This window comes from Labeo rohita, chromosome 10 (genome assembly GCF_022985175.1).
Source record: "Labeo rohita strain BAU-BD-2019 chromosome 10, IGBB_LRoh.1.0, whole genome shotgun sequence".
NCBI lineage: Eukaryota > Metazoa > Chordata > Actinopteri > Cypriniformes > Cyprinidae > Labeo > Labeo rohita.
Window position 1 is genome coordinate 30,317,475 of NC_066878.1, and position 24,297 is coordinate 30,341,771.

At 36.0% G+C, this 24,297-nt stretch overlaps 1 protein-coding gene across 1 annotated transcript in view; it reads right to left on the bottom strand.

Moving 5' to 3' along the window:
* LOC127172201 (seizure 6-like protein) overlaps positions 1 to 21,672 on the bottom strand; it is a 58,733-nt gene extending 37,061 nt beyond the window's left edge. The window contains exon 1 of the mRNA XM_051121402.1: positions 21,527 to 21,672. Coding sequence (XP_050977359.1) covers positions 21,527 to 21,608 — 82 coding nt within the window. The 5' untranslated portion in view covers positions 21,609 to 21,672. The remainder of the gene's footprint in view (positions 1 to 21,526) is intronic.
* Positions 21,673 to 24,297: the final 2,625 nt, after the last annotated feature.

Sequence of the window (24,297 nt, forward strand, 5' to 3'; positions counted from 1 at the left end):
TACTGTCTGAGTAAGTACTACATTTGAATTTGAACTCACATTAAAAAGTTTGTTCTATATGGTATGAATTTGGACGTACTACGCTGTTACTATTAAGTGTGTTACTGCCAGAGTTACTACACTGATTACATGTAATCTGGATTAATCAGATTCCAAAAATCAAGTACTCGTAATTACAGTATATTATATTTTTAAATGTTCATACTCTGATTACAGTTACTTTTTTATAGATTACATGATTACATTTTATTCACACAATGGCAGTAAATCATTCAAAATTTATTGACCTTTTTAAAATTTTCATGTCATACCATTTAGCTTTGACTACATTCACAATACGAAATTGTCATGTAAATGTCATGAAAATAAATATGCAAACCATGCTTCTAAATTTGGGTGAAAAAGCAAACTGCTTTGACATGAGATATTTACTTGAAATATCTCTGAGGAAGTTAATATTTCAATAATGTGACAAAACATTTGCATGTTTACATTTCGATGTCACTAAATGGTCACACTGACATGCATGTAACCAAATTAAATATTTCAATTTTTAGTGCTCAAGTGTGTAAATAATGTTTAAATCCGGCTACATTTTGCTACTGTTTTTTAAATGCTATAAATTCTGACATACTACTCTTTTGGCGAACTGTTTTTTGCATACTACATAGTACAGAAGTATTTGATTTCAGACACAGCGAGAGTCTTGGAAGTGAACTAGCAAATGACACCCTACCAACCACCCAGAACACCATAGCAACCACACAGCATTTTGCTAAAACCAATCAGCACACCTTTAGGCATCCCATGGCAACTACTTCAACACAATATTTTTCCAAACAATACCTTAGAAGGGCTGCATATTAATTATATGTGAACTACTGACTCAAACTCACATTCCAGCATTAATTAAACTAAATTCTCATTCTCCACATCTACATGATGGCAGCCATTTTCCCAAGGGACCGCCGGCCCGGCTCACTAATTTGAACACCTGCCTCATTAGCGGTGGCGCTCGGCCCTGAGCTCAATGCCGGTTACGGCGGCTATTACTGGAAAGTCACACCAGAGAGATAGAGACAAAGAAGAGCAGGAACCAGAAATAATGATTTTTTTTTTTTCCAGTGGAAGCTAATGAGAGCAGAACAGACACTGGGTCGATGTTTCGGGACAGTTGCTACATGCCCCCATTGGGTCAGTCGAGCCCTCTAGATCCAACGCTGAACTGGAGCAGCCATCGATTGCGTTTGGACGAGCAACACGACACATCATTGCTGTCTAAAGTGCTGCCCAATGCACCACGGATACAATATTAAACCGATGAACTAGCACGCGAACATCCTCATCATCTGCTGCGAGTCTGTAAACATGTACAAATTACATCAAGAGTCTTGGACAAACGCCTGGTGACTGTACAATCAAATTGTTGGTGACTGCACAGCTCTAGATTGACTCAGTCGTCCGTTGATGTGGAAAATAAGAGCTGTCAATCCTGATCCAGTACAGATGGCACGTCACCCAGCATGTAAAGCTTTTCAGCACAAATCAATCTGTGTCTGTAATAAGATGGGTGAAAGATTTAGTATCAGAATGGCCCCATCTAGACATTTAATAAGCTTATTTTCAGTTACTTAAAGGTAAGGTGCGTAATTGTTATGTAAATATTTGTTCCTATTCAATAGTCGAAGTCAAAAGTTTACATACACCTTACAGAAAGGCACACTGATGCTTCAGAAGGCAAAACGATGCATTAAGAGTCTTCTTTTATTTTGTCTTCTGGGTAACATATACTTACTCTTTTGGGAAACATGGAAGTATCTTCTGTAGCTTCTGAAGTGCAGTACTAAATGAAAACTAAATATGACATTTAGGCACAATAAGAAAAATGTACACATCCTCATTCAGTTCAAAAGTTTACACCCCTGGCTCTTAATACATTGTTTTTCTTTCTGGAGCGTCAGTGAGCATTTGAACCTTCTATAATAGTTACATACGAGTCCCTCAGTTGTCCTCAGTTTCAAAAGATCGATCTGAAATCATACAGTCATTGTTGAAAAGGACTTTTCTGAAGAACAGCAGGCAGTTTAACTGTTCAGGACAAACAAGGGACTCATGAACAACTATCACTAAACAACAACAACAACAACAACAACAACAAAACACACATCTGTGGATCATTCAGGTAAAACACAGTATTAAGATATGTGAACTTTTGAACAGGGTGATTTTTAATAAACTCAACTATTATTTTCTCTTGTGGACTATATGTAAACATCTTTTATGTGAAATATCTTATTCAGGTCTTATTCATGCATTTTGTATGATCCCTCTTATTTTGGTAAAATAATTAACATTTTGCAGATTCTGCAAGGCGCATGTAAACTTTTGACTTCAACTGTATAATATGAAAAGCAACTATAAGTAAGCATTCATGAGTTGGCAATCACGAGCAATTTTACTCTTGTAATATATCTTGGAGTGAAATGGAATGTTAATTAAACAGAACTGACATAGTAATAAAGAATTGAAAGGCTTTTAAAAAAAAAACAACAGTGCCAGCATTAAACTTTGTCTTGGTGAAATTTGCTTTTCTAGTTAAAAATTCCAGCTAAATTAATTTAATTTGAATTCAACTTCCTTAAGTTACAATTGGAACTGCAATTCTGCAACCCGTTTGCTAAACAGAGTTTAAATTCAGGTATTCAATTGGAATTTAATTAAATTCTGAACGATGCACAACTTGGTTTCATACTAGAACGGGGCCAGAAGGCAAGTTTAAACTGTATTAAGAAAGTAAATAGGGTCAAATAAATGTACATCACTCTTAATCCAATCTTAAAAATTGCGTAAAGAAGTTCACCTCCAGAACATCCAAGATGTTCATCGTCTTTCTCTCTTCAGCTGAAAAGAAATTATGTTTCTTGAGGCAAACATTCCAGAATTTTTCTCCATATAGTGGATTTAAATGGTGCCCCCAAGTTTGAACTTCCAAAATGCAGTTTAAATGCATCTTAAAATGGCTCTAAAGATTCCAGCCAAGGAAGAAGGGTCTCATCTAGCAAAACAAATGGACAATTTATTTACTTTTTAACCTCAAATGCTCCTCTTGTCTCGTCTCTGCGATGCGCATGCGTACTCTGTGTAATCTGGGTCAATACAGTAAGGGTATGCTGAAAAACTCATGTTCACTTTGTAAACACTGTGTTGGTACTTCTGCAGCGATGTAGGATGATTTAGAAGTTGGGGAAGAAAACGAGATTTTTTCAAAGAGTTTTTCAAAAACTGTACCCTAACTGTATTGACCATATTGAACCATATTGAATCTGTTCACACAGACTTAGACAAGACAAGCGTTTAAGGTTAAAAATTATATAAATTGTCAATTTGTTTCGAAAATAACAGGACGTTTTGCTAGATAAGGCCCTTCCTCCTCGGCTGGGATTGTTTAGAGCCATTTGAAACTGCATTTAGGAAGTTTTTTCCTGAATAATTCCTGAATTTTTTTCCTCAAGAAACATAATTTCTTATCGACTGAAGAAAGACAGACACGAACATCCTGGATGACAATGGGGTGAGTACATTATCTGTAAATTTTTGTTCTGGAAGTGAAGTGTAAAAATACAGCCCAATTTACCATGGTAATATTAATCAATCTTCTGAACTGACTTTTCAAAAGAAACGTCCACACCAGAAAAGATACTGGTCATTTTCTGCCAGGGCATTTATAGATTTTCTACAGATTAAGTTATTGTTTCAGCATATTAATTTAAGAGAGGAGAAAGTTTTTTAAAGGGGACACTGAATGCTCATTTTCCACAAGTTGGTATGATTCTTTCGTGCCTTTGTGAAAGGTCTACAACATACTGTGGTTCCTCAATGGTCGTGTAAAACAACACCTTTTTACCTCATCAAAAACAGCTCTGTTCACAGTGAGCCGATGCATTATTCGGTGCATGTCTCTTCAAATGATAATGAGCTCTGCTCACTCCACTATTTGATGGCGCGTTACCATCAAAAACAAAACTAATCCAATGCGTCCTCAGTGGTTCTGACGTCGGGAGAAAATGAAAACTCTTATGTTCACTTTTACACCTGCGTTGCTTACAAGATATTATTGTCGCTACAGCTGCTTGAGCACGGAGAAAATGGCGGACAGAATACATATGACTGAGGGCAGAAATATGCTAAAATGGGACAGTCCATCAGTGGTTGTGGGCAGGGCTTGATCAATTAAACATCACACCACTCAAAAAATCAAAACAGCTTGATATTTGAGATCATTTAGGTTTTTTAGGGATTAAAAAAAATGTGTAAATGGATTTTTAGCATTCTATGGTTGTGTTCACACACTGCTAAGACACATTTATAGTAAATACCATGCAAAAGTGAATTTTGCTTTCAGTGTCACCTTTAAAGGGGTCATTGGATGCCCATTTTCCACAAGTTGATATGATTCTTTAGGGTCTTAATGAAAAGTCTATAATATACGTTGGTTAAAAATTCTCAATGGTAGTGTAAAACAACACCCTTTTTACCTTGCCCAAATCAGCTCTGCAAAAAGCATCCTGTTCTGGCCGAGGCGGCTTTAAATGTTAATGAGCTCTGCTCACCCCGCCCCTCTCTTCTCTCTGTGGAGTGACGAGCCTGTTTACTTTAGCCGTATTTAGCAGCTAAACTTGCTAACTAGCACGTTATTAGGAAAGGTGATTGTACAGATTATAAAAAAAAAACCCTTACACTCTCTCGATCAAGAATAATTTAGAATATAGACGATATATATGTAGATCGGGAGGTGCATTCCCTTCACAAGCAAACTTAATCCACTGTATCTTCAGCGTCTTAGATGTCGGGAGTAAATGACGACAACTATGTTCATTATTACATCCAGCAACACAACACCTCACTCTCTCAATCTGAGATATTCCTGTCTAATTTACATCCCTGCTCCAGCATCAAAACAATGGAGGTCGGACTGTGACAGCTGATCTGAGGTAAGACGTTCATGTCAATAAACTATCGTGGGAGTGGCCTCTGTCGGTGTAACACCACATTGTTATTATTACAGGGATTTTTATTATTATAGGGTAAATTTGTACATACACTGCTAACACGCATTAATGTTCAAACAACATAAAAAAAAAAAGTGAACTTTGCATCCGATGACCCCTTTAAAAATTCCATAAAATTCTATTAAAGAACATCAGAACAGTAAACCAGCCTTTATAGGGATCTCATCCATTCTTGGATGTTCTAAGGGCCCCGAATCTATTGGATTCCCTCCAGGATGGCGACTGGCACAGCGAGGCAGATGGCATATTCTGCCCGCTCGTCATTGAAGCGTCTCTGAGCAGCTGCACAGGTGTGCGTCGTCTGCACAGGCAGCTGTCCTACTCCTCTCTCTCCTCTCACACATGTATCTCCCTCCATCTTTCCCTCTGTCTTCTGCCTTTAATCTCAGCTCTCCTCCCTCAACATTCTGACCTTTGCTTTGGTTTTATTTATGTTGCTTTGGAACGGCTTGTTCCTCAAAGGTGAGGTGAAACAAATAGCGTTTTCTACGATACGACGAAAGTGTGATTAACCACTTTTCTGGAGAACAAAGGGTGACAATACATCAAAGGGACGCATCCTCTCCGTTCTCCCTCTTCTGCCTTCATTTAACTCACAAAGTGTACGCAGGGATCAAAAAGATCAAGAAGAGCGATAGAACAATGTCTCCCTGGGTATCAGTCCACAAAAACACACAGATTCCTCACAAAAGTTCTGTCTGTGTAGTAAGAAAAATAATAAGAATAAGAAAAATAAATTACATAAATTATTTTTTAAAAATAAAATAAATTAATTAGAGATGCTTTTAATTATTAATTTTTAATTTTATGGAATTCAGAAAATTAATGAAAAACACCAAATTTCGTAAAAATTAAACTGAATTTGAGTATTTCATAAGCACTTAAAAGTAATTTTTGTTCAACCTTTAATAAATTGCTGTTAAATTGTGTTCGTTATATGATTCAATTAATTAGAGATGCTTTTTGATTAATATTTTTATTAATTTAACCAATAAAACAGAGTCTATAAAAACTGAAAAATAAAAAAAAATAAAAAAAATAAAAATGGAATTTTAAAAAATAAAACAGAATTTGGGAAAAAAAAATAACATTTTATAGGACCCAAAAAATGTTACAAATATTTCTATTTCAAATAAATGCTGTTCTATTCATCTGAAATACACATCACAATTTCCACAAAAATATAAAGCAACACAATTGTTTTCAACATTAATAATAATAAACATTTCTTGAGCAGCAAATCAGCATAATAAAATTATTTCTGAAGGATCATGTGACACTGAAGACTGGAGTAATGATGCTGAAAATTCAGCTTTGCATCACAGGAATAAATTTCATTTTAAAATATATTCAATTATAAAACAGTTATTTGAAATATAATAATAATAATAATAATAATAATAATAATAATAATAATAATATTACACAATATTACTGTTATTCTGGATCAAATAAATGCAGTATCTTACTATTTTGCATGTCTAAATCAGCAAGTGACATCCAGTTCTTTAAATATTTAAAATAATTTTGTCCTCTTTAATTCACATTAAAGAGTTTACATTTGTATAAAACTAATTAATATAATATAAAATACAAAAATTCAATTAGAAAATCAAATTGAGCACATTCCATTACGCAGATTCAGGCAAATGTAATGCATCATCCAGATGTTCCATGCATACAGAAATTTACATTACGTACGGTATAATAGTATGCATACTACTTATTTTCATAAATGTAATTAGTATGCAACTTCGAAACCGACCCACAGATAATAGCCTTTGAGATTTCTTTCCCATCTAACCTGAAGATCTTTGGGAGTTCTTCCATTCTTCCATGGCAATGTCACATTTGGCTTATTCACTGCGTCCTTTTCTTTGTCAAGCTACTTTGGACTAATATGAATAGAAAAAGTGCTCTACTAATAAAACTGAATTGAACTGAACTCTTGTTTTCCCAAAGATTTCCTGTGTTGATATTCCTATCACCATGACAACCCATCTTAAAAGCCCACTCCATTTACAATTAATGCGGTTGTCCTTTAAAACATTTATTTGTTGATTTATTTATGCTTCACGCTACCCAGAGGAAACCCGCCGCACGTCTAAAAATCAAAGCGCTTGTCGTCAGCAAGCAGATCTTGTGACAGTGAGGAGGTTTCATAAGCGTGACAAAGTTTGATGGATGCAAGATGGAAAAAAGGATATGGAAATAAGTGTTTTTCTCTTTTTTTCCTCTCTTCTCCATGCCTTGACTCCTCCATCTTGTGCTCCATGCATGAACGGGAGGCAGTCTGGAGTGTGAGTGGTGTTTCAATGACTGTTGCCCACAGAGAGGCACTAAAGTGTGCAGCCCTGCCAAGAACCCTCCAACCGATCGCTCATTCACACGCTCAAAAGGCCTGGATCCGACCGCAGCCGAGACTGAACAGGCAGAAAACACCCGGCCACCCATTTTAACACAGCCCTCGGGACGCTTTGCATCACACACGAACAATAAAGCACCGTGGTACTGCCGTGCTTTTTATCATGGTAATACCATGCCATTTTTTGGAACATGGTACATGGAAAAAAAATAGAAGCACTAAAGACTTTCACAATATTATAATTTTTTCTGAACAAAGTACCTCAGCAAAAAATACAGTTATGACGTCAGATGGTAAAACCATGGTACTGTGATGTATACCATGGTACCACAGTGCTACCAGATACATTTTTAATGATAAAACCATGCTATTCTAAGTAGTACCTTAAAATACCTAGGAAATACCACAAGTTTCAATACAATGATCTATATATTGTGACATCTGCGGTGCATTCATTGTATTTTGCCTGTAACCATCACCACACCACTTTGTAGGGAAAAATACTACGCTTTTGATATGGTACCACTGTAACAACATTGTTTTTACATGCACTATAGTAATACCACAACTTCTTGGTTATTGCCTTAGAAAATGTACTATGGTGGTATCATGGTACAGTGCATGTATCAGATGGTAATACTATGGTACTCTGAAAACATTATACATTATGCAGCAGTAACAAACAATTGTAAATGTGGTACCAGTGCTATGATATTCATAGAAATGCCTTGTTGAAGTACCATGTAAATACCATGGTATTTTTACCTGATACCATCACTATATTACGGTACCATCACATTTATATGAAAATGTTATAACCTTGGTTTTATTGTATATTTATCATAGTTATACCATGCTTTTGCTATGGTAACATGGTAATACCATGACTTTTTTGGTTATAACTTACAAAAAGTACTGTGGTGGTACCATGGTACATCTGATGTTAACACTACGGCACTCTAAAATACCTACCATAACTTCCAATAATACCATGGCAGTATACTTTTTTGCAAGTGTGGTACCAGGTAATACTATTTTTGGTCATGACAGTACCTGATACCATCACCATAGAATGGTACCATAACATTTTTAAAGAACATGGTAAAACCATGGTTTTATGGATATTTACCATGGTAATACCATGATTTCGATACAGTAATATTGCTAATACCAAGATTTTTTATTTACCAAGGTAATACAATATTTTAGTGTGATAACATGGTAATACCATGATTTTTTTGGTCATAACTCACAAAAGTCAAAAAGTACTGTGGCAGTACCATTGGATATCTGATGTTAATACTTTGGTACTCTGAACACTTACTTCAAAGAATACTATGGTACTTTTCAAAAATACCATGCCAGTATACTATGATACTTTTTTTGAGGTGCGGTACCATTTTTGGACAGTACCATGAAATAGCTTGCAGTACAGTGTAAATACCATGGTATTTTTACCTTTTACCATCACCATATCATGGTACAATAACATTTTAAAGAAAATGGTAAAAGGTTTTATGGATATTTACCATGGTAATACCAAGTTTTTGAAATAATAACATTGTTAATACCATGGTTTGATGTAATACCATAATTTTTTTGGGTTATAACTTACAAAAAGTACCATGACGGTACTTTGGCACATCTGATAATACTATGGTACTCTGAAACACTTACCATATTTTCCAAAAATACCATGGCAGCATACTACGGTACTTTTTTTGCAAGTGTAGCACCAGGCAATACTATTTTTGGACATGACAGTACCATGAAATACCTCAGAGTACAATGTAAATACCGTGGTATTTTTACATGATATCCTCACTGTATTATGGTACCATAACATTTTTAAAGAACAGGGTAAAACCATAGCTCCTGACATTTACCATGGTAATACCATGTTTTTAATATAGTAACATTGTTAATGCCATGATTTTATGAATATTTACCATGGTAATACGTTTTTAATATGGTAACATGGTAAAATCATGATTTTGGTTAAAACGTACAAAAACTACTGTGGCGGTAACATGGGATATCTGATGTTAATACTATGGTACTCTGAAACACTTACCATAACTTCTAGTAATATCATGGCACCATGGCAGTATACTATAGTACTTCTTTTGCAAGTGTGGTTCTAGGTAATACTATTTTTGGACATGTAGTACCATGAAATACCTTGCAGTACAATGCAAATACCATGGTATTTTCACCACTGTACATTTGACTTTAAGGAAAAATGGAAATGCCATTGTTTTATGAATATTTACCAGATTAAGTAACATGGCAATACATGATTTTTTTTAAGGTTATACATTTTACAACAACTGTGCTGGTAGCAGTAATTACATCATGTGGTAATTCTATGGTGCTTTTGGCATATATGTACATGGTACTTACAATAGTACTATGGAAATACCATGTTGCATATCTAAAATACCATGGTACATTTATAAGTACCCTGGTATATATCAAAAGTAGCATGGTACCACCGCAGTACATTTTAAGGGCATTAAAGCTCGTCAGCCAAATTTCAAGACATTAATTCCCATCTACAAAAGCAGCAGGCGTAAGACCTTATCACATTCAGAAATGATTCAGATCTAAACGTCTGAAATTACATTAATTCAGAGGCTCTTTTCTAAAGCTGTCTTCATGCCCCAAAAAAGTCATTTCCATAATAGCTGTAAAATGAAGTTTCAGCACTGAATCGACTCCCTCCACCTGCTGGGACTGTCCGTCTGCATTAGCGGCTGACAGCGCTCGCAAGCACAGGATGAACAAACCCGACAGCTGAAGGTGTGTAAAACATCGAGCTAAAACGTTAAGGCAAACACCCGCTCTCAAATGTCACCGTGGAGACGGGGAAGCTGACGGCAATGCTTTGACTGCATTTCTCACCTCGTCTCGACGCGCTAAACGCGCCCGGGCTCAGGTGAAGGCAGTCGCTTGCGCGCAGCTCTCAAATCAGAGAAACAGGTTGGGACGTTTCAAAACAGGCGACCTGTCAGCCGCCGCTTTGAAGCAAAGGGAAGCTGAAATATTAAGCATGTAAAATGCTCCGCGGAAATTGAGGTGTCATGCGCCTGACAGATGGTGCATGCTTTGCACCAACCGTTCCATCTGGCTGAAGTGACACCGTCATATTCAGAAGCTCAGATTCATCATGGAGCGTCTTCAAAGTTCAGTGCTGACGTCCTGAATCGCTCATTCGCATGCATCATTAGAGCTGTAGCCGCGTTAGGAGCGATTATGAGGGGCTGCGATCTATTCCTCAACAAAATCCTGCTTTTTAATCTCTTTAAAAGGTGGCTGTTGGCAACAGTAAACAGTTAGATGCTTGAGGAGCCTTATTCTACAATCTTGAAGGTCTTGAATATAATTCCATTACAGTAAAAGGGAGTTTATTGCCTTTTCTTTTAACTGTAGAGAGGATGAAATCAGGGGAAACAAAGCAAGACACAACAAAAGCCAGACTCAAATTGTCATTTCCCATTTGAGCACCATGTGCTTTAAGGAACGGTTCAAACAAAAATGATTTGTTTCTTCATCAGAACAGGTTTGGAGAAATTCACTCTACAGTGAATGGGTGCCGTCAAAACGAGAGTCCAAACAGCTGAGAAAAACATCACAATAATCCACAAGTAATCCACACCACTCCAGTCCATCAATTAACGTCTTGTGAAGTGAAAAGCTGCATGTTTGTAAGAAACTAATCCATCGTTAAGGTCTTTTTAACTTTAAACCTTTGCTTCTGACCAAAATACAAGTCCATAATCCATAATTCTGCTTCCTCTATCTATCTCTATCATCTGTTGTCCTCTCACATCAAAAATCCACCAACATATTTGTTGAGAAATTATTTCACACAGTCCAAACAGCTGAGAAAAACATCACAATAATCCACAAGTAATCCACACCACTCCAGTCCATCAATTAACGTCTTTTGAAGACAAAAGCTGCATGTTTGTAAGAAATAAATAAACGTTTTAAAAACTGTTCAAACTGTTGTAAACAGTTCTAAACAAACATGGATTTTAAAAAATATTTTTGGCCAGAAGTGACAGTTTTTCACTTCACAGGATGTTAATTGATGGACTGGAGTGGTGTGAATTGCTTGTGGATTATTATGACGCTTTTATCAGCTGTTTAGACTCTCATTCTGACGGCACCCATTGACTGCAAAGGATCCATTGGTGAGCAAGTAATGTTAAACTCTTCCAAATCTGATGAAGAAACAAACTTGGATGGCCAGAGGGAGAGTACATTCTCAGCAAATTGTAATTTTTCAGATGACTATTACTTAAAACCCAAAAAACATGAAATGGTGGTTGCAACCCAACGTAATTGATGTTCTGAGACAAACAATTCTGGCACAACATGCACCGAATGCCTTAAAATAAGACTAGGATCATTTATTACAACTTTAATCAAAGGCATGCATACACGCTTTTCTTTTAAGAGTTTTTTTGCATGTCAAAGTGAACATTAGCGACTGCAAAAATGAATCCAGTGCGATTTAACACAAAACTAATATATTCTCCTTTCAGGGCTCTGGTCAAGATGAGCCAATCCTGTGGGCCATTCATTAGTTTTGTCGGATTCACTCGACCAATGCGATCAGTCAGGGCTGATTAACACTGCCTGATAATTTCATTAACACTCTGAGGCAACAGATGCTCGGCTGTGAAACTCTTGTGTCAGGATGTTTACACTAAACTGTTTCCTCGCGTTTTCATCGGGAAACGTTAAAGAGGGCCTTAATTTGTCTTTTCGTTTGACAAGCTCTGCTTTTTCTTTTTTTTAAGATAATACTGCCTACTTGATAAGTAAGTGTAATTGGCAAAAGCTTAGGTAACCAATAGGTTAATGGATTGATCCCAGCAAGAAGAAAAGCATCCATATTTTGCCCTTCAGCAAAACACAGATTGCTCCAGGGGGATTGAACCTGAAACTAGGCCAAACTAGCAGCGTTTGCCTGTGCAAAATGCAATTTTTTTTTTTCCACCTGTAGGTTGTTAAACACAGCTACTGTGGCAGCTACCAAATACACTATTAGATCAGCTGAGGGAGGAATTGTGACACTAGTTATGAAATATGTATTGTATTGTATTGAAATTAGTTATTTATCTAGGTTCGGCTGATATTGTAATAAAAAGTAATTATTACTTAATAAAAAGAATTCCTTAAAATAATAATATATGCACTATTCCAAAACAGCTGAAATATAGTAGCATATACACTACCAGTTAAAAGTTTTTAAACAGTAAGATTTTTAATGTTTTTAAAGAAGTCTTTTCTGCTCACCAAGCCTGCATTTATTTGATCCAAAGTGCAGCAAAAACAGTAAAATTATGAAATATGTTTACTATTTAAAATAACTGTTTTCGATTTGAATATATTTTAAAATGCAATTTATTCTTGTGATTTCAAAGCTGAATTTTTAGCATCATTACTCCAGTCGCATGATTCTTCAGAAATCATTCTAATATTCTGATTTGCTGCTCAAAAAACATTTATTATTATTATTATTATTATATTGAAAACAGCTGAGTAGATTTTTTCAGGTTTCTTTGATGAATAGAAAGTTCAAAAGAAAAGCATTTATCTAAAATAGAAATCTTTTGTGACATTATAAACATCTTTTGATCAATTTGAAGCATCCTTGCCAAGTGAAAGTATTAATTTCTATAAATTCCTTCCCAAAAAAACATATATACTCACTCCAAGCTTTTGAATGGTATAGTGTATAATGCTACAAAAGCTTTTTATTGTAAATAAATTCTAATATTTGGATCTTTCTATTCAAAGAATCCTAAAAATGTACTCAACAGTTTTAAATACTGTATAATGATAATAATAATAAAAAAATGTTTCTTGAACAGCAAATTAGCATATTAGACTGATTTCTGAAGGATCATGTGACACTGAAGACTGGAGTAATGATGCTAAAAATGTAGCTTTGCGTCACATGAATAAATTACATTTTAAAATATATTCAAATAGAAAGCAGTTATTTTAAATAGTAAAAATTTTACAATATTACTGCTTTTGCTGTTTTAAAATCAAATAAATGCAGGCTTGGTGAGCAGAAGAGAATTCTTTTAAAACATTAAAAATCTTACTGTTCAAAAACTTTTGACTGGTAGTGCAAATGTGAAAATAATACATTTATTAATAAAACATTGTGTTAAATTAGAAAACATTAGAATATATATTCAGCTATGCTCACCAAGGATGCACTTGTTTGATCAAAAATACAGTAAAAAAAAATTAACTATTTTCTATTTGAAGATATTTTACATTTTAAATCCAGTCTTTTTGCTGCTCGATGAACATTTTTTATTATTTTCAATGTTGAAAACAGTTGTGCTGCTTAATATTATGATAAAACCTTGATACTTTTTACAATATTTAGACTCTCCACTTCATCTACCTTTGCTCTTTCTCCTCAATCCTTCCCTCACAGCTACAAATCTTGTTTTTTTTTGTACTGTAGGACACCACTGCTCAAAGACAACTCGAGAATGTCTCACCAATTCCCAGTGACTAGAGAATCCTCAGTGTGAACGACGAGGAGGTGCTGAGCTGCTGAGTTGGGCTCCAGGCGCTGAAGAGAAGCTGTCAGTCGCCCTCCCGTCAGCAAACCTCCAGGGCATCAGATGCAAACCTTTCGTTGGGACGAAACTACAACAGAAAGCACTTTCCAAGATCCGCTGTACGCGCCCAGGCCGCCAGCCCACGGTATAGAGACTAGAGAATAGCAGATATTACACAAGCTGCCCTACTGTCAGAGCTTATAAAATGGCAGTGATCTTGCATACAACGACACATTCTGATGTAGACAGAAATCTTAAGAGCTTATTGCTATTTTTAACACACCACATGCTTAATTGAAATAATACCATAATGCCAGCCAACAAATTACGTGAGAGATATTACCTAACGCTTATATTTACAGAACATGCCAGCGGATCTACATCAGCGTTTGTTTTCATATCCGATTAGGGAAATATGATATTAGCAAAACAAACACCTGGTGATGGATTCAGAACCAGACAGAAGCCCATTGTATCCTGAATCAACAAAGCCACACAGGTAGAATCAAATGAGTCATTCTATCAGACGGATGCCTTTTTCAGTTTTTTCATCTTTTAAGATCAGTTTATTTTACAATATATTTTTTTTTTTTTTAATTAAAAAATTATTTTAATTAAAGTATAATTTTATAAATGTATAATGTAATTCATTACTTCATTGCAGATATTTATATTATACATTGATTATTTTAATTAAAAATATTTTATAATATATACATATAATATTTCAGCTGAGGTGAGGGCAGCAATTGTAACACTAGTTATGAAATATGAATTGTATGACTGGATTACAGATTTTCATTTATAAATTAAATATGTAATAATATTAAATCATTTGTAAATAACATTTCAGGCAAATAAGGTGTTAATAAATTGTGTTGTGCCATCTTGAGTTACAATAAAAAATCAATTTAAAATATATATTTTTTTTTATCTGCACTGCTGGTAGTTATGCCACCGGCTGATAATGAAAAATATTTTAGAATAAATAAATAAATAAATAACCAGTAAAATATGCCTTTTTAGACCTTTTTCCAACCAATATATATTTGAGTAAAAACATTTCTTAAAATTATATTCAATATTTTTATTTAATTTATAAATGGAGTATAATTTAAAAATGGTTAAAGTAATATGTTTAAATATATTTATATTATACATGAATTAAATTAAAATATTTAATAATATTAAATAATTTGTAAATAACATTAAGCATTGTAATAAAATATGATATATATATATATATATATATATATGATATATTTTAAATATAGTAATATTTTTAAATATACTGTTATTATACATCAATAAAAAGAAAATGTTTAATAATATTAAATAATTTGTAAATAACATTTTAAGCATTGTTAATAAATTGTGTTGTGCCATCTTGAGTCACATTAAAATATTAATTTAAAATAATTAAGTTTTTTCCGTCTGCACTGCTGGTAGTTATGCCACTGGCTAATATTTATACAAATATTCACTTTTCATTAATCACTTGTGTACTACTCAAAAACTTATGGTAATGAGGCCTGATAAGCAAAAACATAAGAACAAAAAAAGTCTATAAGTATCCATACACTTAAAAATCAAGGTTCTTTACTGGTACCTATAATTTCATGTGGTTCCATCTTGTGGAAAAGGATTCTTTGTTATTTTTTAAAAATGGTTCTTTTAAGACCTGTTCACTAACAGGTTCTTCTATGACATCACTATGAAATCCCCTTTTTGGAACCCAAATTGTGTGTATAATAAAATTAATTATTTACATGTAATGAGTCAAAAGGCACTTTTTTCGTTTTATAGAATGACCCAGCGCTCAGGGTACCATAAATCCACAGCACAGGACACATTATTTGACCCTGTGGTCCTCTGAGAGCACATCTCACCACTTGTTTTAGTTCCTATCAGACATTTCCTGCAGCACATTCTTGCCCTTTCTATTCTGATTTGGCTTTGTGTATCAGAAACCAGAGAGAGCTGTGGAGAACGACAGGAAGTGATGTGATGGGAAGAGAAGGACAAATTCCAGATGAGTGAGTTTCAGAAGGTGCAGAACAGACAGTCTGTCACCTAGAGAGCTCTGGCCCTGTGAAAATAACACTGACAGCACCGCTAGAATAGTCAATCTGACTTTGGGGAGAGCTACTGTGAATTTGCTTAAAACTTTGCAGGCGATAATAGTCCTGCGGTTGTTCGGTTAGTGATAATTCAATCAAAAATGAGAAAAATCGCACTCATTTACTCATTCTAAACACGTATGTCTCTCTTTCCTCTGTGGAAGCAGAGCATGAGTCCTGTGACTACTTTTGTTCTGCTTCTGAAGCATGAAAGCCCTAGTCCCCATTCATTGTAATTGCATGTTGGAAGAGAGCGACCAGCACAATTCTTCTACGAATGAAAGAACACCAAACAATAACGGAGAGCAAATAGTGACATGAAAGAATTATTTCTTTAAAATACAACAATTTAGATTCATTTGAGTCACCAGTAAAAATACTCTCAATATTTCCATGTGTTTTGTAATAGCATGAAAGAGCTCCAACGATCATATCATCGGCAGCATATAAAGATAACTAGAGTGTGACTACGATCTACTTCCCTTTAACGTTATAGTGTGTGCCAAAACAATGAGAACTCAGTTACTATGGGACGTGATCCAAACAACACGAGGGACATGATAACTTTTGTAATCTAAGCTAGTTCTAGTTATGGAAAGTGCTATTCAGTTCTATATTAAGTAATTATTCACTACTGATGCATTTTGATTCATCATCTGTAACCGCAAACAGCAACTGAGTTTACAGCAATGCTCTTAGTGCGGTGTTCAATTCAACTCGTGTTTTCTACTACTGTAAATGAAACATACCCCACTTCAGCTCAGAAGCTAATGTGGTAATCTAGAATTTAAATAACTGTACAGTTGCAAAACAAATGCTTTTTGCCATTAAACTGACATTTTGTTTCTTTGCACATCATATTCTGAGCAGAGAACAGAATAACGCATGATCAGAGATATCAGTCTAAATTGAATGGAACACATTAAAATGGAAGTTCTATGGAACAAGGAAAAACACTAAATATACTCACGAGACTTCTTATTATCTGTATTGACGTTTATATTATTATATGTATTAACATGAGACTAGTCGCTTACCAAAAAGCGAAAGAACACAGAAACCGAATCAACTGAGTGAGTCATTTACACTGGAAGCGTTTCGATTGATTCAAACTTGTGAATTCCATCATTCAGTTCAAGAGATTTACTAGCAAAAAAGATCAAAAGAGCCATTCATTTCTGAATTTCGACATCGCTTGTAATGGTTTTACGAAGCACGTATAGTGATGGGTGAAACTGAGCTTTTCGAAACTCTGAATCAGTCAAACAACTGTCTCGCAGAATGATTCACTGTTTCGAAGAGCTCCAATCGGATCACGAATCAATTGGTTTAGATCGGGACCTTAAATCGCATATCGCAAATTATTTGCTTTAGGTAGGACTTCAGAGCGCATACAGCTATCATTTGGTACTGCAGAGGTTTGCGAATCATCGGAACTTTGTGTATTCATGAATCATTTGATTTAGATTGGAACGTTGGAGCGGGTTTGCGAATCTTTTGAGTTAGATCGAACTTCGGAGTGGCTTCGCAAATCTTTTGATTCAGATTGGGAATTCATTGTGGGTTCACAAATTATTTGATTCGGATCGGGACTTTGTTGCAGGTTTGCGAATCCTTCGATTCAGATTGTAATTCGGTATGGTTCGTGAATCATTTGATTCAGATCATGACTTCGAAGCAGGTTCAGGAATCTTTTGAATCAGATCACGACTTTGGAGCATGTTTCATGAATCACAAAGTATATATAATTTTACTGTTGTAAAAGTGTATTTTTAGTTTGTGTAACCATGATTTTCTGTGTTTGTTTTTGTATAACCACAGTTTTACCACAAATACCATGGTTTAATTAGTAACCACTAGTAATGTTTATTTGTTTTTTTTTCTGCTTTTTAATTTTCATAAGGGATGTGTTACCTGTTTGACAAAAATTGTAAAAATTCCATTACAATTGTAAAAAAATTCCATAGCCAATCAAGTGAATGACATCTTCATTAGAGGAGTGACAAAAACAGCAACTCATTTCAATGTCTGTCTTATATTTAATTACATCCATAAGCCTTTTATGAAATTAGGATTAACTCAATCTGTTGCTTGACCTCCTTGTATTTAAAGAGAGAACTATAATTTCCAAAGTCAGACTTTCAAGGGTGCAGAATTTAGTAGGAACACTATGACATGTCCATACTAATATCCAGCGACTACTAAACTGTGCCTAGCAAAAACATTGCTCAAACAATTACTGGTGCATCTCAATAAATTAGAATGTCGTGGAAAAGTTCATTTATTTCAGCAATTCAACTCAAATTGTGAAACTTGTGTATTAAATTCAATGCACACAGACTGAAGTAGTTTACGTCTTTGGTTTTTTTTAATTGTGATGATTTTGGCTCACATTTAACAAAAACCCACCAATTCTCAACAAATTAGAATATGGTGACATGCCAATCAGCTAATCAACTCAAAACACCTGCAAAGGTTTCCTGAGCCTTCAAAATGGTCTCTCAGTTTGGTTCACTAGGCTACACAATCATGGGGAAGACTGCTGATCTGACAGTTGTCCAGAAGACAATCATTGACACACTTCAAAAGGAAGGTAAGCCACAAACATTCATTGCCAAAGAAGCTGGCTGCTCACAGAGTGCTGTATCCAAGCATGTTAACAGAAAGTTGAGTGGAAGGAAAAAGTGTGGAAGAAAAAGATGCACAACCAACCGAGAGAACCACAGCCCTGAGAGGCTTGTCAAGCAAAATCGCTTAAAGAATTTGGGTGAACTTCACAAGGAATGGACTGACGCTGGGGTCAAGGCATCAAGAGCCACCACACACAGGCGTGTCAAGGAATTTGGCTACAGCTGTCGTATTCCTCTCGTTAAGCCACTCCTGAACCACAGACAACATCAGAGGCGTCTTACCTGGGCTAAGGAGAAGAAGAAATGGACTGTTGCCCGGTGGTCCAAAGTCCTCTTTTCAGATGAGAGCAAGTTTTGTATTTCATTTGGAAACTAAGGTCCTAGAGTCTGGAGGAAGGGTGGAGAAGCTCATCGCCCAAGTTGCTTGAAGTCCAGTGTTAAGTTTCCACAGTCTGTGATGATTTGGGGTGCAATGTCATCTGCTGGTGTTGGTCCACTGTGTTTTTTTGAAAACCAAAGTCACTGCACCCGTTTACCAGGAAATTTTAGAGCACTTCATGCTTCCTTCTGCTGACCAGCTTTTTAAAGATGCTGATTTAATTTTCCAGCAGGATTTGGCACCTGCCCGCACTGCCAAAAGCACCAAAAGTTGGTTAAATGACCATGGTGTTGGTGTGCTTGACTGGCCAGCAAACTCACCAGACCTGAACCCCATAGAGATTTTTTTTATGGGGTACTGTCAAGAGGAAAATGAGAAACAAGAGACCAAAAAATGCAGATGAGCTGAAGGCCACTGTCAAAGAAACCTGGGCTTCCATAGCACCTCAGCAGTGCCACAGACTGATCACCTCCATGCCACGCCGAATTGAGGCAGTAATTAAAGCAAAAGGAGCCCCTACCAAGTATTGAGTACATATACAGTAAATGAACATACTTTCCAGAAGGCCAACAATTCACTAAAAAATGTTTTTTCTTTATTGGTCTTATGAAGTATTCTAATTTGCTGAGAATTGGTGGGTTTTTTGTTAAATGTGAACCATTACATTTTGTAAAAAAAGAACCAAAGACTTAAACTACTTCAGTCTGTGTGCATTTAATTTATTTAATATACGAGTTTCACAATTTGAGTTGAATTACTGAAATAAATGAACTTTTCCACGACATTCTAATTTATTGAGATGCACCTGTACATGTCTGCCATTGTAATGTAGCTATCCAATGTAAACACAATATTAAGACAATTTAAAATACCATATGACTTGCTCTTTAATAGGAGCGGTGAAACGCGAAATGTACCTTCGCTGTGATTGGCTGATCACGCTTTCAACGTAATAAAGCCCGCCTATAACGTTCACAAAACTGTTGAATATTGACGAATAATTACAAAACAGACGCAGACATCACCACTTTCAGTTAAATCTGAATGAAAACTAATTTTAAATAACGTGAATAAATTAAAATAAAGCTCGCTGCACCTGGGCGTCTGCAACCATCAATGCACCTTGGGACTTGCTAATAATAAACAGGAGTTTGTAGCATTCAAATTTACATTATAAAATATGGGTTAACGTGTTGTTGCAGTAATTAATTTTGAAGGAATGTCTTTAACACGCATGCATGACTTGATTTTAATAGCCTATATCGTTTGTTGTATACAAACAAAAACATATGCTACAATGTAAGAAAACGCTGTTCGTTTAAGATGGAAAATGGAAACGTCAAATGCAGCTGGAATATGAATTTACACTGGACTAAAATAATCCAAACGCAGAGAGGTGTCGTTTCCTTCTCATTTGAGATCATCAGCGCACGGAAAACAAACACATAATTTTTTACTAGAGGACAGAATCGTGTTAAGGAGCCACATGCACTCGTGCATGTCCCGATTAAAGATGAGTTGCCCACGCGCGTGGAACTGAGCTAAATTTACACAGCAAGTGATTAAAGAGCTGCTCGGGGAAGAAAAAAAAACACGGGTGGATGAACCAACAGAGTCATTTGACTTCTTGTTCACGCATCTGCATGAATAATGCAACAGCATTGCATTTATTACACCAGGTCAGGGAGGGTGAGCGCTCCTGTTTTGGGGAGGTGACACTTACTGAAATCAAACTGCTCTTTTATTCTAATGCGAACACACGATTTATAAAAGAAAACATTTTTAAAATCTCATTCCTGCGCACAGAAACTCATAATAGCATAAAGGAAGCATGCTTACAGTATGAATGGACAAGCGCACACGCACAATAGCCGACAACAAACCAGTGCATTTCCATATCATTCCATGCACTTTCATTTCAGTTAAAACGCAAGTCCAAAGGATCCCAAGCATGATTTACAACATTAAGCACGATTACATCTATACATGTGATTCATTAGAAATCACATTCAGGGAATCCCGCATCGTTTCTCTTTGTCCACACGCGTTATTATGCACCAGATCCACGCGTTTCTTTATTATTTCTGCCCCACTTTTGTCTTGGAAACAATTCTGGCAGAGCATGCGTGAGCCAAACTGATCAAAACAGGCATGTTTGTCTTACACGATCTTGTCCGCAAACCTCACATGTCGCATCAGGGTGACTAAACTCAAACACTTGTGTTGCAACGAGTCCTTTATCAAGCAGGCTGTGCGTAATCGTGATAAAAGTGAGGTGTACGTGGTGTTAAAGTTTCAGCAGTGTCAGTGCATCAAAGACACAAGGGCATCTGAATGAATCAGTGCAGTGATCAACATTACCTTGGGTTGTGATTTCTCCCCATAGGATTCCCATCCAAACCATCAAGCCAAGCAGCAGAGCATCACTCTGAACTCCCCGCATGTTAAGACAGTCCAAACGGGGTCCAGCCCAGAATAATCACAGATGCGGCGTTGAGGTACACAGCAGAGCTGCTTAGTGTCAGAGACGTGGAGTTGAACTCACAGGCGGCGTGTGTGCATGAGCTCCGTGATGTCGGTTTGGTCTCTGTCTCCAGCTCTCTTCATCTCTCCTCTGCTGAACTCCGCAGTGTGTCTTCTCCTTCACTCACCCCTCCTCTCTCTCCCTCTCTCTCTCTCTCCCTTGTTTGTGTGTGTGTGTAAAAGTTGCTGATGCTGTGTGGAGAAAATGCTTCTACAGTTCAGAAATTGAATTCGGGAAAATAACAAATGCATATCTGTTACAAACAGACACCCTTGTTTAACCAATCTGAATAACTAATTTCTGAAAATGGTGTGACAACTAACCCCAGTCTACGTTTTACCATAAAGGCCATTTAAAACTCCCAGCGGAGACGCTGGTCTCTGCTTACATTATCGAATGTTTTCCCCAAATCAATCCACAGTGAAGCCCATATGATATCACGCATGACTTCACAGGTCAAAGGAATTCATAGTCCAGTAACAGCATTAGCGTTTATCCCACATCTCTCATCTCTAGCTAAAAGGCTCCTGGCCTGTGCTAAGAAATGAGATAGACCTTCGAGTTTGAGGTGCCGTGACCAGGGCAGACTCTGTTTCAAACAGATATGCCCGGCTGTGTGAGAAGAGATAGACAGAAACCACATAAAGACCTCCAGTCCGCTTTGAGATACATGACGTTTTGATGCACTTTTTTTTTGTCAGTCCAGTGGCCTGAGAAGAAAGTCATTTCTCTGAAAGCGTAATTTTCAAATGCTTGTTAGCTGGATCAAGCCGCTGTGCGATTATCTTTGTTAATTACTTCGGAGAGAGTGTTCCAGAACAGAGAGAGAAAACATTTATCAGGAGAAATTCGATTAAAGGGACAGTTCACCCAGAAATGAAAATTTAGTGACAGTCACCCCTCAGGCCTTTCAAGATGTAGATGAGTTTGTTTCTCATCTAGCATCACTTGCTCACCAGTGAATCAGTGAATGGGTGCCAACAGAATGAGAGTCCAAACAGCTGATAAAAACATCACAATAATCAACAAGTAATCCACACCAATCCAGTACATCAATTAACATCTTGTGAAGTGAAAAATGAATCTTTAAGATATTTTTTATGTTTATGTAAAACATAATTTTGCTTTCTCCATTGAAAAATTCATCTAGCCTGAATCAGGAGAGAAATGCGCACAGATCAAGCACCGTTTACAAGAGAAAACAGTTCTAAACAAATATGAGGGAAAAAAAAAGGATTTTGATGAAAGATGAGAACAGAACATTTTTAACACTGGGTTATTTTTTTCTACCCAACCGCTGGGTAAAGCCGGTCTCTGACGAAAACAACCCAGCTGCTGAGTTACAGTCAGTCAGAGCGCAGGCTTTTTGCGCCCTCTACAGAAGAGAGAGCGGTTCTTAGCACCGCCAATATACACTTCTTTAGCGAAATAAAGGTTTGTATACATTTTATTTCATTTATAAAGTCTTTAATGCACTGTAAATTGTATTGTTTTACGCAATGCAGCATAAGGACGAGATGTCAGTCAGCTGCGTCAGCAGCGGTTGTTTCGCAGGATGGAAATGCCTTTTGCTTTGCATAAAATAAATGGATTTTATTTGTAATTGTACTGAGTTTAATCTCAGAATATGTTCTCTAATATCAGTACTGTTTGTTTACAGGCAGTATTTGGAATCAGGCATGGCATCTTTCAGCTATGAGTGAAACGTGAGGCCGCGGTCTGAAGTTCGCAGATAACCTGGCGAACAGTAGCCCTTCACTAGCTCATTCATGAGAATTAGCGCTATTTCAGTAAAAAGCGATTATAGAGAATGGTTGAATACACTAAAATTAAAATTCTACTTTTTAAATGTTACATTTTATGTCTAAAATGCTTGTTAAATGAGTTTAACTACATAATATAGTAAACTATGCTGTATTCACCCAAATAAATTCATACTGTCTTCTATTTTGTTCGTGTTCTTGCTTAATAAATGTTCATCTTTTGATTATTGCGTTTGCCGCTAATAATTCTGTGTGTTTTTGTAAGTTCCAGTTCATTTTAAACAGCAATATAATCATTTTTAAACAATAGTTGACTTAAAATAATCCAGTATGTTTGGTAAAAACGTTTAAATCTGGGCCAAAATAACCCAGGATGTGTCCTGTCCAATATTTACCCAGCGCTGCGTTGCCAAATACCACGTTGGGTTGTTTTTAAACCCAGAATTTTTTTTAGAGTGTATGAATAATGGAATCATAAATTTAAAAAGCCTTAGTTTCTTACAAACACGCAGGTTTTTTGCTTCACATCATGTTAATTGATGGACTGAAATGGTGTGATGTTTTTATCAGCTGTTTGGACTCTCATTCTGACGGCACCCATTCACTGCAGAGGATCTATTAGTGAGCAAGTGATCTAATGCTAAATTTTAGAATTTAATTTTGCCGTCATATTCTTTAGGTTACTTTTAGTCACCGTCTAATCATTCCAGATATGAATGACTCTCTGTGGAACAGAATGATCTTCAATAAGATATTTTGAAAAATGCTTTATTTTTATTCCAGTACATTGAAAGTCTATGGGACCCAGTGTTGTTTGGAAGCCATAAAAAAAAAAGAAAGAGCAT